The sequence below is a fragment of the Parasteatoda tepidariorum genome, chromosome 6, assembly GCF_043381705.1.
Source record: "Parasteatoda tepidariorum isolate YZ-2023 chromosome 6, CAS_Ptep_4.0, whole genome shotgun sequence".
Lineage (NCBI taxonomy): Eukaryota > Metazoa > Arthropoda > Arachnida > Araneae > Theridiidae > Parasteatoda > Parasteatoda tepidariorum.
Genome location: NC_092209.1, coordinates 26,979,476 through 26,996,462, shown reverse-complemented (window position 1 = coordinate 26,996,462; position 16,987 = coordinate 26,979,476). Strand labels below are relative to the sequence as shown.

The following is a 16,987-nucleotide window of genomic DNA, read 5'->3' as shown; positions in this document are numbered from 1 at the left end:
AACTTTCAAAAAATGTCTACACTTTTGGCCACCACTGTATATAAAGAAAATGCACTTGAATTTAATAATATTTAATTATTTACTTTAGGAGTGACCTTGCATATTATGATGGCATCAAGGAAACAATTCTCTGTGTTGGATTAGTAAAACCAAAGCCTGGTATGTTTGTAGAAATGTATAATGTATTTATATTTCAAATTTATACTTTTAAACTATATATAATTTTAGAAGTAACAAGTCACCACATATCCAAAACTTTGTTTGCATTTTGTAAAATAATTTATTGTCATAAATGAATAGAAAATATACTTTTCCAAAGAGCTGAAGTAGATTTCATGAAGAGAAACTGAATTAATCTCTTTAAAATTATTTATATTTTAATTAAAAAAAAAAGGGGAGGAAATCATTTTTTTCTAAGTTCATAGTTTTTTATTATTTGGTTATGGCATATTTAAAAAGTTATTCGAAATATTTTTAAATTAAGGTTTTATTTTTTGTCTAGTTTTTTTAAATATATACTACAACTAAGTTGTGTGAAGTTTTATTCCAACTTTTGATAAAAGTATGGTCATCATTATTTTTTCCCCTTAGTACAGTTTGGATGATAATATTTAAATGTAAGAAGTGCTATATAATAAGGAAAATAAAAAAAATATGGTTTACTGTATTTTTCTTTGGAAAATAATCCTCAGTATGGTAACTTACCAGATAGGTAATAATTGTAAAAAGGTAAATATTTTTAATAAATTTTGAAAATATGTATGACAGATTTTATTGTCTGACTTTTATATTTGAGAATAAAATGTAATCTCTTTTTTTTTTTAAATCTGTAAGACAGTTGCTTGATTTATTATTGATTACTGTTGAAAAATATTTGTATTAGCTATGATAATATTTTTTTATATTAGTAATATTAATGATATTTTTGTAGATATATTTCAAGATTTTATTCATTACCTAATTTGTCTCACCACTCCTATTGAAATTGTTATTCTTGGAGTAAATTTTACAAGAAAAAATAAAGGTATGTAACTTATCAGTTTTCTGTTTTATTTCAATTTTTAGTCTTTACGAACTGTACCGAATTTTACTTTTTAGTCCTTGTATTATTTATAACTTTTGCAATCGATGGCATTTTGTTAACCAAAAGGCTACATGCATTTGGAATTTTTTACAGATTCCCCAGCTTTTGAAGAAATGCACATGCTTCCTGAAGCACTTTTTTCATATCCAACTGATAATGTGCATATGTGTACTTTTGAAGGAACTGAGAGTGGCAGAATTTTTCTGGGTGGTATAGATGGATCTATTTATGAATTTACCTATCAGGTTAGCCTATTGTTCATTTATAATGAATAATAATTTTTTTTTCTTTTAGTTTACTTTTATTAATGTTATTATTATTTTGAATTGTTGGGGAAAAGTCAAATTTTTTGTATTCAGACAAATCTTAATTCAGCTTTATTTTAACCTAATTATATTAAGAATCAGCTTTATTTTAACCTTTAGATGATATGATATAAAGAATAATTGACTTTTTTTTTTTACTTTAAGAAAAAAACTTAATAAGTAATATATATCTTTAGTGTTTTAATTTCTTTTTCAAAATTTTTTGCTGCTCTAAGTATTGATTATTATCAATACATATTTTAATTGATTTTTAATAATGATGAGCTTTTTATTTTAAACTTGGGGTGAAGTTAAAATTTTATCTTGATGCTCTTTACATTTCCTAAAGCTTTTTTTATCCATTTGTTATTTATTGAATAATTATTTTAAAACAGATTTATTAATATTTTTATTATTTAATTTATTTTGCATAAATTATTTATGTCTATATTTAATTTTTTGTTGTTTATTCTGTAAACTTATTATAGACTTGTCTTTAAAAAAAATTTTTTTTTTCAATTATATCATTTATTTATTATCTTTTAAATCTCTATTTTTATTTTTTTATTGTAGCCGCAAGATAGATGGTTTAGCAGAAAGTGTAGGAAAATTAACCACTCTAGTAGTGTTCTATCTTACATCGTACCATCTTTTATTAGTTTAGCATTTACATATGAAGGTAAATATTCTTTTAATCCATAATCAAAACTGATAAAAAGCTTGTCCTATTCTTCATTTGTATCTCCTATTTTGTAAGCTTCTTTATTCTAATATTTATTTTGTAGTTTTTTTTAAACTTCTACATGTTCTAAGCCGTAAAATGTTTTTTTATTTATATCATCTGTACTATCTGACTTATTAATACTTTTTCCAATGTTGAAAAAAGATGATATAAATTTGTAACTTCCGTATCAATCAAATAACCTTTCAATATAATCTGTACACAAACTTTAATTTATCTCTATTTCTTACCAAATAAAGAATTTGTACGAGTAATTCTTCACAGAATTGTGTGAAAACTAGATTTACTAATACTATTTTATACGTGCCACTGTGTAATTACAGTTGAACTCGTCTTTAACGAGAACTCGGATTTACCGAGGGAAACGAGAATATTTGTTTGGATCAATGTTAAGTCTATGGAACAAAAGTCGCTTTTAACGAGCAAGACCCGGTTTTAGAGAGCAGTATTTTCCTGTTTTGCAATCTTTTTTCTCATCTTTCTAGTATTTCCGTCTTATCTTTTTTTCAAAATGATAAGAAATGCGCGAAATCAAAGAAAACCGCGAACTGAAACTTAATTGCTCTTATCACTCTAATCTAAAGCATGGGAAAAGTCACGTGAGAGTAGGCGGTGACGAATCGATTTTGCCCCTTATCGGTCATGTATTTAACCCTTTAACGATCGGTTAATTTTCAAGAAAAGGGTCATAAAAGTGCCCATTTTTTTGTATTTGTAATACCAATTTGATTAGTGGTGAACTCTAGTTTAAAATAAACTATCTACAATCACCTTAAATATCCTGGTACTGCTATCTGGTGTGTAAAATGAGAAAGAAATGTTTTCCGGGCAAAAGAAATAAATTAGTTTTATTCTTATTGGCGCGTTACTACTGAACACTCCAGCCCGTCAATATCACGGGAGCGAGAAATATCTGGCGAAAACTCACCCCGTCGTTTTCACGGGAGTGAGAAGGAAGGGGTTAATTAAATTAATTTATTAAAAAGTATTTAGTTAAATTAATTAATGTAATTAAAGTAATTAAGTATTAAATTTTAAGTAAACTCAATCATTTGACCTCCCAAGCCCCCTTCCCTCTGGTTGCACGCCTGCCTTAAGGACCCGTTTATTACAAGCACTCGGATTTAACGAGTACAATGTTACGGTCCCTTTGTGCTCGTTATAAACGAGTTCGACTGTAGAAACATAATTTTTGATTAGAATTATAATTTATCAAATTTTTACATTTCTCTCCTACATTTTTAGAGCGCATTGACCAGATTCATTTTATTTTATAAATGGCTTTGAACGGTTGACCCAATTCTGAATTTACAACTATCAATGTGAAACTTGGTAACCGTGTGATTTTAAACCATACCCAGATGACAAGGGAACTCCTCGATCTAGCATTGGGGAAAACTGGCCATCGCGAAGGACTTTTTGATGGAGATGAAAACTACGGAAACCTCTAACGGTTACTCCAGCAGCAAGGAGACCTTAACCTATGATCCATCTACCACTGGGGATAATTTTACGTCACCGTTATGGTCAGTGTGCGCTGAGATCAGAATTCGTATCAAGCAATCACCCCTGAGTTTCAAACCTGGGTCATGATGGGAGCGATCACACTATTCCTGGATCACCATGGCTCACCAATTTTTTATTTATTTATTTTTTTTGTTACCGCAGGTGGTTTGCTTTTCTTTATGACAGTATGTTTGATTAAGAAATTAGATCATACTGTTGTGAGAAAAGGGAAGATTTGCATAAACCATGGTAATGGAGAGGGAAAAATCGCATAACCTTGAGGTGCCTATTCTAATTACAAAGAGTATAGCATTACATAAGAAAAGTGGCTCAAAGAAATAGAGCCAAAGTAACATCATAGAAGGATGCATGTTGATATTTATCTAAAATGCAGTCTATTATGTAGAACTGTATTCAGTGTGCGTAGCGTTTTTAAAAAGTTCTTAAAGAGGCTTATTTTTGATTTCTTTTTTAAAAGCCCTTAAAGGTGTTTTTTTTTTTAATTCAGGGTTTGTAGATAAAGTGCCTATGTATTTGTAGTGCCTATGTATATTATGTGATGCTATGATAAAGTGCCTAAAGTAGTCAATTTTCTCTGCAATATTTTTTAGAAACTATTTATTTTATCATGATTATGTAAAGTTTTTGAATTTTATTGATTTTATGTTTATAAATTAAGGACATTTAATGATAGAAAAAAAATAATTTTTATTACTGTACAGATCCTAATTGTAATTTTTTTTAATGTGCTTAAAACATTTTTTGAGTGCTTAAAAGGTGCTTATTTTTTGTTGAAAAATCTGGCCGCACACCCTGGTAATTTATTAGAGCAGAATGAGGTGGAAGAAAAGATGGTGGCCTGATTGAAAAGACAAAGAATTAATCTAATTAATTTGTATTCTGAAATTAGTTTAACATTTTATGTGATGAAATGTTGATGTTATATGCTATATTTTTTATTTTATTTCAAGAAACACTATCTTTTCTCAGTTAGTACATTTTTGGTTCAGATTCGGTTGATATTTTTACTCATTAATTTATTGAAGAATTAAGTTGTAAATTTATAATTAAGTTTCATTTTCATATTCGGTGTTTAGAAATAAAAATTAACTTATGAGTTTTTGTTTTATCTGACTTGTGTAATATATTTATTGCATTTTCTGGTTTGATGGTTATTTTTATGTTTTAATTTATTAGCTACTCAAACACGAAGTTATAACCACAAAATAAAGCTGCTGTTTCATGTTTGACACTAAAAAAATTTTTTATTAATTTTTTTGACTGATTTGTATCTTATAGATATTACAAGTTCAGCTCTGTTTGATATTTTTACTCATTAATTTTTGAAGAATTAAGTTGTAAATTTATAATTAAATTTCATTTTCATATTGGGTGTTCAGAAATAAAAATTAACTTATGAGTTTTTGTTTTATCTGACTTGTATATTAAATTTATTGCATTTTCTGGTTTGATTGTTGTTTTTATGTTTTAATTTATTAGCTAGTCAAGCATGAAGTTATAACATCAAAATAAAACTGCTGTTTCATGTTTGACATTAAAAATTTTTTTATCCTATAGCAAGGGTGGCGAACCTTTACGCACCAACGTGCCATTTTTTCTAAAAATTTGTTTAATGAGATCATAGACGTGCCGTCAAATAATTTTGACTTCGAGATTTTTGGGAAAATAATGATACAAAATAGTATCAACTCAAAACAATTTATTTACTATGAAAAAAAAACATTTTGCAATGTCTCAGTTATACTCGTAGTTCAACTTAAAATAACACCAGTCTGACTTCTGTTGTTGCGGATAGGATGACAAATAACTTATATTACGTTGTAAGATGTTAGTTTAAGCAGGACTGTTAATTTTTTTTGCTAGTCATTTATTGTTAGCTTGTTTTTTATGGTTATTAATTGTTTTTTGACATTAATTGTTAATTTTTTTGTCAATAATTGCCTAGTTTTTTTGCTCTTTGCGAATTTTAATTTAATTGTTAATATGCTTCATAGTGAACTTTGTGATCGGTGGCGTGCCCAAAATATTGTGTCGGGTGCCATAAACGGCACGCGTGCCATTGGTTCGCCATCCCTGTCCTATAGATATTACAAGTTCAGCTTTGTTTAATATTTTTACACATTAATTTATTTAAGAATGTGTGAAGTTATAAATTTTAAAATTAAACTGCATTTTCATATTTGTTTGATATAGTTATTTAATTTTTAAATCACTTTCTTTTCCTTATTCACAAAAGATGCTGTTCTTCAAATAGCAGTGGACAACACTAGAAATATTTTGTATGCTAGATTTGAAAAAAGTTCGATTCAGGTAAACTAACATTAAAATCTAATTTTTTTTCCTATTTTCTTTGTTACAAATACACATTTTAAAGTTTATATTCTTGTTCTAAGAAAAAAATTAAATTGCTATCTAAAGCTTACAAATAACTGCAGTTTTTCTTAATTTTATGAAATTATTTTTCTGTAGGTGTTTGATCTTGGAAAAGATGGTAAACAGATGAGTAAAGTCCATGTACTTCAGCAGGGCCAAATGGTTTCGCAAGCTGTGTCAGTGGCCACGTAAGCTAAAGCTGTGATTTTTATTTCCAAAAATTTTATTTTTTATTTATGTTTTCTATCTTATTAGCTAGTCTTGATTCACTTTTAGATTTTACAAAATTTAATTAGATTAATTAAAATTAGGTTTATGTTTAATAGTAAGACATGTATAACTAATTGTTTTAACTTATTTTTATTTCAACATGTTTAAATAAAAGGAATTTCGTTGATTTTTTTCCCAATTCATTGTTGATTGAATTGTCGATTTTTTTTCTTCATATTTCCTAATTTGATAATGTGGTTTTTTGAAGCAAATATAACTGAAATATCATTCTAACTATTTATTTCTTCTGAATTAAATTATGTTTTGTATTGTATTATAATTCAAATCTTTTTATTCACTAATTGGTTTCAGGACAATTGATAAAAAATACCTATATCCAATAATTCACATTAGTCCCATTGAAGCAACTGAATCCAAGCTAGTACATCTCGTTGCTATTACTCAATCAGGTGATTTTATTTTTATTCGGGTTTATAAGTTACTCACATCAACTGTATATCTTTTATGTGCAAAATAAATTAATTTTAGTAAATTCTTGTTTAGACTTTAAATCCTCATTTATAGTATGGACTGTAAAGTTAAAATGAATTTTAGCTAAAACAAATAATTTTTAAGTAAATTTTAATGTATCTTGTTTTTTAACTCTAATCTTATACTTTTTCAAGTACTTCTTTTATGGTTTGTCAAAATTAAATAGTTGATTGCTAATTCTTCATTTTTTCTTTGTTTGTTTACCCTTTACTTATTTCTTGTTCTAAGGTATAAAGATCTATTAAATAAGCTATAAAGAGTATTAAGATACATATTAAGGTAAATAAAAATGAAGGAGGATAAGTCCTTTTATTTTACCTTGAGGATTTTTATTTGGTTGCTATCATTCTGTCGGAGAGATTTGACTTGTACTCTAAATAAATATCTTTAAAATTTTTATGACAACCTTCTATCTATTTTAATATCCTTTAATCTAATCAATGGGTTCTAAAGTGTTTTTTTTATAATTTTAATTCAAGTTTATATTTTTACAAATCTTCTTAATTTAAGAGATTTATAATTATGTAATAAATATCTGTTAAAATAATAATGCACACTTCGTAAAACCTGGAAACAATGTGGTGTTATTCTGATAAATTTTCAATTCCTGAGTATTTTCCAAGACATGGGCAAAATTTTACTGAAATTTTATTTTGCCATTGAATAACTAGGGCAAAACCTGTTTTTTTTTTTTTTTTTTTTTTTTTTTTTTTTTTTTTTTAAATTCAGGAAAGGTGTAAGTTTTGAAAGTGGAGATTAATGCTAAGAAAGTTAACATTCATTAAACATTATATATATAATGAGTTTTGGGGGTTTAGGGAAAAACAGTCTTTTCAAAAATAAATAAATCCTTAGCCAAAAAAAAATTATGAATAGAAATATAAATCATGTATATATTATTTTACAAAATATTTATTAATACAAGTATAGTATTTGCAAGTGAGTGACTTATTGCACTTATTGAAATTATACATTGATTATTTTAATAGTGTGCTTATTAATTTCTTAATTATTAAGAAATGTAAACTTTAGATTTATATTTTTGTTGCCCTTTTGTTTGATAAATTACTAGTAGGCTAATACAATATTTAATCAGGTGTTCGACTTTACTACACGACAAATGGTGGTTTTGGAGATGACCGACCATACACTTTGTCTCTTCTTCATGTTCGACTACCACCTGGTTTTACTGCTAGTGCAATAGCGAGACCACTAAATGTGCATATGTCATATTATAAGAAAGGTAAGAGTTTTGCTACATCAATTTACATGAGTAATTAATCTTGCCATTTATGGAAATCTTTCATTTAAGTATTTTCTTTTTTTCAAGATGAGCTGAAATTATTTGTTATCTGTTTAGTTCAATTTTTATGAAATTAATGTTCTTTTTTTCAATTACTATTAAACTTTTTTTTAAAAAACTTGTTAGAAATGCATATTGTGTTAAATAATTTTGCAGTTAACCATTGTAACTGTTTTTAAAAGGTTTATGCTTTTGAAAAATCAAAGAAGTTTGAAAATTTTTACCTCTATACAATATTTTAAAAGATCTTACTAACTTTTTATCTAAGAATTAGGTTTTCACATATTAGGAATACATCTTAATGGTTTGACAGTCTTACCTAACCAGTAAGAAATAATATTTTAAGTTATGGAACTAAGGCTTTGAATTTTTGATCCACATAAAATGGGGTAGAAACTGCAATATGGAAATTAAGATAACAATAGTTTAAACAGTAGAGCAGTTAAAAATTTGAACCCCTCAGTGTTTTCACTTTTTTTGCATTTTTTTCTGCTTATTTTTCCATCAAATTAAGAACTTTTAACACACAATCATAAAGCTTTTTTTTCCGAAGAATAAAAATCCTTGAAATTTGTTTTAATTGATCTTTTTTAACGTATTTATTTTGATAAATATTTTTTTCAGGATTTACTTTGCTGGCATCATCACAGAATGAAGATAAAGATGTGGTATTTGCTACCTCAAATGATTCTTTTGCGTTTTATCCTCAGCTCATTGAAACTCATGTAAGCAATTACTTCTTTTGATTTGACTCTAGTTAACTGAATTTAAATAAATATTACTCTGTAGCTAATTGTTTTACAATAGACTGTGTACTCATCTCATAGACTATAGAAACTTGTTTATTTATATAATTCTTTTACCTAAGTTAAATAAATTATTTTATAACAGTAGGTTATATCATTTAAAGTTTTCATTCTTGAATGATAAATGTAATCAAATACAGATTTTGCTAAACTGTCAGGTGTTGAGTTGTCATTTAGATGAATGTTTAGTTATTTACGGTTGATAATTTAAAGTTTTGTAACTTACCTGTACTTACTTTGATGAAACTGTGTGAAATATGAAATTTTTTAAAATTTATTTGAAACAATATTTGTAAAGGAAGTTTTCATTGCTAAAATGTTCTCTTTGCACTCCGTAGTGTAAATTATATATAACATAATTTTCTTGCTGAGGACTACCTTACTTGTAGCATGTGAGGAATATATTATTCTATGTAATTTAAGTTTTTCTGAGCCATTCTAGATTTATTCCATATAAAATAGTATAAACTGGTATTATAAAAACTGGTTATATATAGTATATGAATAAAATGATTGCCAACTTTGATTGTTCAATAGGTACTATTTGATATTCACTTTTTATGCCATACTTTGTCACATCAAGAGAAAGTGGTTTGTGTCTAAAATAAATTTTTCTCAAGAATTAATTATTAATTTTTAAATTTAGTTATGGGAATATCATTTGTTAAAAGGAGCATCAAAAGGCAATGCTGTATAACTGAATGTAATTGCTGAAATTAAACTTCACATCTACAAATTTTGAATTTATGAGAATTGTTTTTACAAAAAGTTGCTTCCTCAAATATTATTTCATTAATTTTTTTTAGAGTACTTTCCTGCTGGATGGTCACACTTGCTGCATTGCTGAAGTCCCTACAAGATTACCCATTAAGCAAGAAATAACTTGTGATCCCCCTGCAATGGTCACTCAACACAAAGATCCAGCTAGACTATTTGTCTTTCTTTCAACACAGGTATCTCTCCTTCCACTAATGATACAATAATCTACAATATCCTTAAAAATTGTATTTCTTTAACTTTAAGTTGTAAGTTTTCCTGCATTAAAAACTGGTGTTCTTCATACTTTTCACTGGAAAAGTAATCAGAGGTCCATGTAAGAGAAATTTTTTTTATACAAACCCTTTGTGCAAAATATTTTACTATAAAACGGACCTTCTTTAAATTATTTTTATCATAAAAATTTATCCTTCATAAAGTATCTAATTTTCTTAAAACAGGCCTTTCTCAAGATTCTCCTATTAGAAACACTGTTCATTAATTCATAAATTTTAAAGCCGCAACTTCTTGAAAGAAAAGTTTGTTTTTTTTTGCTGAAAGAATAGTTTTTTATTTTCACTCATTTATAAAAAGTGGACTGAGGGAATGAATAGATTTTTTTTCAAATTCTCAAAAATAAGATCTACAAATTTTGTGCAAAATCATAAAAGAATGTCCCTAAAAATTCCGAAAAGTTTGAGCAGATTTTTCTCAAAAGTTACAGTTAGTGGTGCATATAAGGGCAATTTCAAGATTAAATTTTGCCCAACTCTTGAAGGGTTATATTACTTGTCTACTTTTGTTTAAAGCAATACTTTTTAAGTTTCTTTTTTAATTAAAATAATTTATTTTTTAAGCAATTGGTTTTATTGGCTGTATGGATTTTAAGACAACATTATTGTATTTCCTCTTTTTTATTGGTTAAATTTTAAGATGCAGTAAAAAGAATAAATTTGAGTAAAATAAAATAAACATTGTTTTAATTTAGGCTATTATGTTTGTTTTTAAAATTTTATTTCTTTAATTAATCTTTTTAATTTAATTCTTAACACTTCAAATTTCTTTTAGGGATGCTTCATGTTAAGAAAACCAAAACCTGTTGATCAATTGTGTCAACTTTTGATTGATAATAAAGGTCCTGATTCTGAGGCTGTCAAATCATTTTTTATGATTCACAAGGTATTATAAAGTTTATAACTTTTTCTTTTAAATTTTATTTCATGATTTAAAAAGCCTTATTTAAATGCAACAAATATAATAATAAAAGGACTTTTACTAGAAGTATCAGGTTTCTACAACATCTCACCTGGGTTTTTTTTCTATTTCAGATTTAGTGGTATAGTCTGTGATACATTATTTTTGTCAATAAATTTTTTAATGTTAATACGTTAAGATTTAAGATATTTTAAAATTATTAATGCATTAACTGTTAATGTTTTAATTTCTGGACTTCCTGTAAACAATTGTTAAAGTTTTTTTGTGAATTTTCTCTTTTTTAGGAAGCTCAAGCATGTGCAATGTGCGTGATTTTAGCGTGTTCTCAAAGTCTGCAAGAAAAACAAGTAAACAATTTGACTCAATTATTGTGTTGATACTTTTGGTGTTCTTTCAACCAATATTCTGTAGATAATAAATTCTTCTAATTAATTTAATAATTTGTAAAATTGCTAATACATTTTTAGTCATATTTACAAGGACTTTGAACTTAACGGGAAGCAATTACTTACAGTCTAACTTCATTAAGACAAATTCAAAGGGCCTCAAAATTCCTCTGGTATTAAACCAATAAAACTGCAAAATGCATTTTGGATGATTTTTAAAAATGAATCGCTAAAACAAAGATGCTGAAGAATTTGAATACCTGTAAATACATATTTTATTGTCATTAAGTGAATCAATGCAATGTACTATCTTCACTTTTCCAGTTCAGGAAGATCAATAATATTTTTTCAATGAAGAATGATGTCGCAGGCGCCTCAGGGAAATATTTGTTTTTATAAGATGCAATATTACTATGTCTTATGGACGAAGTTAGTTTTTATCTTCATATTAAAAGATGTAACTATTGTTTTCTTCGATAGCATAATGAGGGAGTTTTTCTTCCTTATCTTGAGTTAAATTTCATGTAAAGCATTTTCATCTTCACCAGGTTCAACTGTATATAGATTTTTGTAAATTATTTCATCTTAATTTTTTCATAAATTTTTTTAAATTTATACGTGGTAAAACATGTGTTATTGGACATTTATGTTTTCTATTTAGTTTATCAGTATGTTTTACTTTGTAATGGTATAGTACTAAATAAATATTCGTTTCATCTGTATCCTTTGTTGTAAAACTGGCTAGTCTCTCCAAAGTTATTTTATAATTAAACATAGCAGGAAAAGTGTTAGGAGATTCTAACTATTTTGGTTCAGCTACTTATGTTTTAAAATCTAACATCGTGATTCTTGCACTAATTAACCTTCTTTTAAGTTGTATACTTTTTAATTTAAAAAAAACTTCTCTTTGATTATTTTGAGTTTTTTTCTGCTAAACTCATTGTTTTTTATTTTATATATATATATATTTTGTAGTATATATGATAATGTTAAGTTTCTTGGAGACCTGCCAAATATAGAAAAATATTTCTTATTTTTGGAGTTTTATTGGGCAAATTTTTTTCTTTACTTGACCTTAAAGTTTTGCTTTTTTGGCTGGTTTTTATAATTCGCAAAGATGCAGAATAGAACTAAAAGCAATCTGTAATTGACTATTGATTTTACCACCTATTTGTATTTTTTTATAGGTGGCTGAATGGGCCAATCGAGCATTTTTGATGTATGGAGGAGAGCCTCATTATGCAGCAATACCTGCTGCTAATGCTTATGATTGTCCAGCCAGTCCTATTGGGTCACAGATGAATATGGGGCGTCCAAATACGACATATCCTGCAGGTAATTTTTGTCAAATTTTAGGTTCAAAACTTTCCTCTAGAGTTTTTGATAGTAATTATATTTTTACATACATTTTGTAGTGTGGGCTAGTACTCCTCAAAATCAGCAGCATATTGCCGGAACTTTGCCTCAGCCACAATTTTCAAGTAAGAGACAGTAAATTTATGATTTATTGACTTATAAATTTGCAGAAAGTGTTAAAAATTTATTTATATTATTTATATTACAATATTTTTTATTAATTTATAATTTTAAATTTTATTGACAAAAATTTCATGAAAATGAGGAAACAGAGTATCCTATTTAGAAGCATTTTAGTAGAATAAATTTACGCATAAAATATTGTGTTAACATGACATTCTTTAAAAAAAATCTATTGATTTTTTATGATTTTGTGAAAAATATTATAAATAAGATTTTAATTCCTTATTACTTTTTCGCATAAATTTTAAGACCTATGGCACTGTACAAATATCAGTTATGACATGTTTGAAAAACAATAAATTGTATGATAAATGAAATCAAAGCTTAACCCCTCCCCGGAGAATGCTGTAGGCTCTAAGTACGCGTACGTGACCTCTCAGCAAAAGTAAAAGAGGATTTAAAAATGATAAATGAAATATCATCAATCTTAATTCTAACTCTTGTTATTATAAATGAAATTTTAAAATGAATAAAGAACTTAATCATGAGGCAAACAATTTCAATAGAGCAGACAATTATTTCATATGTGAAAAATAAATTTAAATTAAGACTTTTTTTTCACTAATTAAAATAGAAAAAGTTATGTTCTTTCATCCCATTATTTTTTTTATTTTACATTTATTTATTATCTTTTTGTAGTTATATTAACTAAGAAGTTTCTAGTTAATTATGTACATACTGTTATAAATTACAGGGTTCGTTGTTGTCCTGGTTTTCAGCTTTTTGTACTGATTTTTGGTTGTCTTCACAATATCCCATTTTCAAACAATACTATGGCTGATTTTTAAAAATAGATTTGAAATATTGTTTCTTTTTAATCTAACATCTTATTTTAATTTGTTATGGTAGTAGAAATCACAAAATTTGATAGTTCTTGATAAGAGTACTGTCTGCCAATTATTTACATGGTTCAAGCATTCATGATATTAATTATTTCATGGTTCAGTCTTATCCACAGGTTTCATAGCTTACACCTTCAGAAATTTATTCATTCTATGAGAAAAAAGAAGAAAAAAAACTGAATTAACATTTTATTTTGTCAAATTTTTATGCTAATAAATTTAAGCTAATATGCTTATTTATTATATTAGAAAATGAGTTTTGGAAGGTAGAATCTTGTTTTTCCATAATTTTTAGTTTAGTTTTTGTTTATACATATCTTTTTAAAATTTAATCTTTAGGTGCATATAGTCCAGTCAAACCTATTATGACTCCAATGCAACAGCCAACTTCACCTGTTGCTTCTAGTTTTTCTCAACCTTCGGCAAATACCACTCTTGCTCCTACATCAGAAATAGTATACTCTGGAAAACATAATGGCCTGTATTTGTATTTTTCCAGATTAATAAGGTATATTATTTATTTTTTATTAATTCAAAGAAAATTTGAAACTTTTTTTTAAAAATCCAAAATGACTTTTTATTGTGTTTCTTTTCATGAAATATTGATAAGTTTTATACACATCTTGAAAATGCTAAATTATTGTTTAGAAAGCATAATGAAATTTTGTATAAAATTTGAACTAATATGAACACCCCCCCCCCCCCCCCCNCCCCCCCCCCCCCCCGAAGCTGACTGCTTCCTTTAGATAAATATGTAAGGTAAACGATAAAAATTTTTATTGAGCATTAAGCCTTCATTTTATTTTATTCAGCATCGTTAGCTTTTTTTATTGTCCTAAAGGATCGATTTTATTCTAGAGGAACCCCAACTATATAAATAGAGTATATGAGAACAATTGCGAAGGTATGAACCATTAAAAGACTACTTAAGCATTATAAAATTATTTATTTAAGGATACGATTTTCTTATTATTTTGTATTTAATAATCTTAAATTAGGTTTATTGTTTAGTAGTTGACTTTGCTGATTGATAGTTGCACCCAGTCTTGATTGAAATTTGGTTTTGGTGTGGGCATTAGATAAAAATCAATAACATGCTGAATATTTGTTCTAATGAGTACAGAAACCTTTTGACATTGAAAATAGTTATGAGAATATCACATTGAGTTAAGTTTATTTGAATTGAAAAGTGTGAGCAATATTTTTTATAAACTTATCTCCTTTTTACAATTTATTCAATATATTATTAGAGAAATTATATTGATTAAAATTTTTGCTATTTTTTTTTCTTTGTTCATGGGCCTTTCAATGTAATTTCAAAAATGCTACTGGAATATTAAATAATGTACTGTTGATTAAATCTAAATATAATTACAGGGTAAAAAAAAAACATTAGTGAGTGAAAAAAAAAGTCCTAACTCTCAGAATTCTTTTAACCCTTTCACTGAACCATACTTTTTGAGAACTGCTACATATTGCTTCCTTGTACATAGAGCCTTAATACTTGTACATTACGATACTGCATTTTGAAGGAGAATTTTTTTTAAAAATATGACCAAATTTTTAGATTTGCACCACATCAATACCACTTTTTGTTAATTTCAATTTGATTTTTCATTTTTATTTATCGTTTGGTCCACTACATTACCCCCCCCCCTAAAAAAAAGTGAAAAAAGATGTCCTAACTCTCAGAATTCTTTTAACCCTTTCACTGAACCATACTTTTTGAGAACTGCTACATATTGCTTCCTTGTACATGGAGCCTTAATACTTGTACATTACGTTACTGCATTTTGAAGGGGAATTTTTTTTTGAAAATATGACCGAATTTTTAGATTTGCACCACATCAATACCACTTTTTGTTAATTTCAATTTGATTTTTTATTTTTATTTATCGTTTGGTCCACTACCTTCCCCCCCCCCCCTACAAAAAATTTATAAAATGACGGGACGAAATAGATGTTCAAAAATAAAAGTATTTAGTTTAGGATTCAATTTATCTATAATTTTTTGTGAATTAAGTTTATCACATTTAAAAAAAAAATTACAAATAAAACTTTATAACCTTGATCCTTCTTTCATCTCTAAATAACGTTGCAATTAATCCAGCACTATGTGATTTCTAATGAAATGCTCCAACAGTTTAGTCAAAAAAAGATGGACCTTGAATTTATCCATTTATTTGGCTTTGACCACCGCTTCCTTATATATGTTTTAATTGTATCTAGTTTATAGAATAGGGTGCACCAAATGTCCTTATAGAAACAAATCATTTTGTCTCCACTCAAATAATGTTCCATTGCTCTCAGAAGTTAATATATATAATATTTTCAATTTCTATGCTGTTTTAAAAGGTACACAATGGCACCAAATTTTAGATTTTTCTTAAATCATGAAATTCAGTATTTTATCAAGAAATATAAAATACTGAATTATTTATTATTTTTTTCTAAAAATAATAAATTTCTTCATTATAAGTAAAAATTTTAACCAATATTTTTGAGAGATGAAAAATTAAGAGGCCTCTTTCCATGCTTTCTAGGTTAAATATTTAATTTCCATAGTGATATATTTTTATTTATTTTATAAAAAACCTTTGCTGATTATTTTGACATTTTACAACATTATATTCTTTAAGAAGATAAAAAAAAAAGCCTTTGTGGATTACTTGAAATAGCATTCAATAATTTTTGAAACTTACGAATTTTTTCTTAAAAATGTAAAGCAATAACATTATGCAATTTGAGGTTTCTAGTAAGTAATTTAAAATTACACATTTGTCTGTTTTTAGATTGTTCGAAATTTAATTTTATTGTTGTTTAAACTGATGAAAACAAATTTGGATGCCTTTAAAAAAAGTTTAAATATCTTAACACTAACTATGTAAAAACATTGACATTCATTAGAAATCTGAAATGAGGTAAATTTATAATACTAAACTATCTTTCCAACAATGAAGATTCTAGAACTGTATTTTTATAATTTTGATGGAAAAAATTACTTGGAAATCTATAATGTATCATATATTTCTCAAATCCTAGCTCCTTGTATTTCACATTTTTAAAAAATGCAGCCAAGTTTCGATAGACAGTTAAGCATGGTCAGGAGAGACCATATATGATTTTCTCTTTTTGCTCTAGTTCGCCATGTTAAAACTGAGTCAAGATGAAATTTTAAATTCACGAAAGGAAAATAATAAAAGCACCAATTTTTCAGGTCTATATGGAACATGAAATTAGTTTCTGAAATGAAAGAAGTTTCTGATACTAAAGTAAATATTTTTAATATTTATTTTTGATCTTTTTTGTTAAGTCGAGAAAATTTTGTATTATGGTTTTAATGCTCG

The 16,987-nt window shown here is 26.7% G+C and overlaps 1 protein-coding gene across 1 annotated transcript in view; it reads left to right on the top strand.

The window, feature by feature from the left end:
* Positions 1-16,987, top strand: part of LOC107456302 (nuclear pore complex protein Nup154) — a 61,387-nt gene that overhangs the window by 14,451 nt on the left and 29,949 nt on the right. The window contains exons 5-20 of the mRNA XM_043047871.2: positions 89-159; positions 932-1,024; positions 1,178-1,329; positions 1,963-2,068; positions 5,895-5,968; positions 6,128-6,219; positions 6,614-6,711; positions 7,890-8,036; positions 8,721-8,821; positions 9,709-9,855; positions 10,727-10,837; positions 11,158-11,220; positions 12,447-12,594; positions 12,675-12,740; positions 13,980-14,148; positions 16,858-16,912. Of these exons, the coding sequence (XP_042903805.1) occupies positions 89-159; positions 932-1,024; positions 1,178-1,329; positions 1,963-2,068; positions 5,895-5,968; positions 6,128-6,219; positions 6,614-6,711; positions 7,890-8,036; positions 8,721-8,821; positions 9,709-9,855; positions 10,727-10,837; positions 11,158-11,220; positions 12,447-12,594; positions 12,675-12,740; positions 13,980-14,148; positions 16,858-16,912 (1,693 nt within the window). The remainder of the gene's footprint in view (positions 1-88; positions 160-931; positions 1,025-1,177; positions 1,330-1,962; positions 2,069-5,894; positions 5,969-6,127; positions 6,220-6,613; positions 6,712-7,889; positions 8,037-8,720; positions 8,822-9,708; positions 9,856-10,726; positions 10,838-11,157; positions 11,221-12,446; positions 12,595-12,674; positions 12,741-13,979; positions 14,149-16,857; positions 16,913-16,987) is intronic.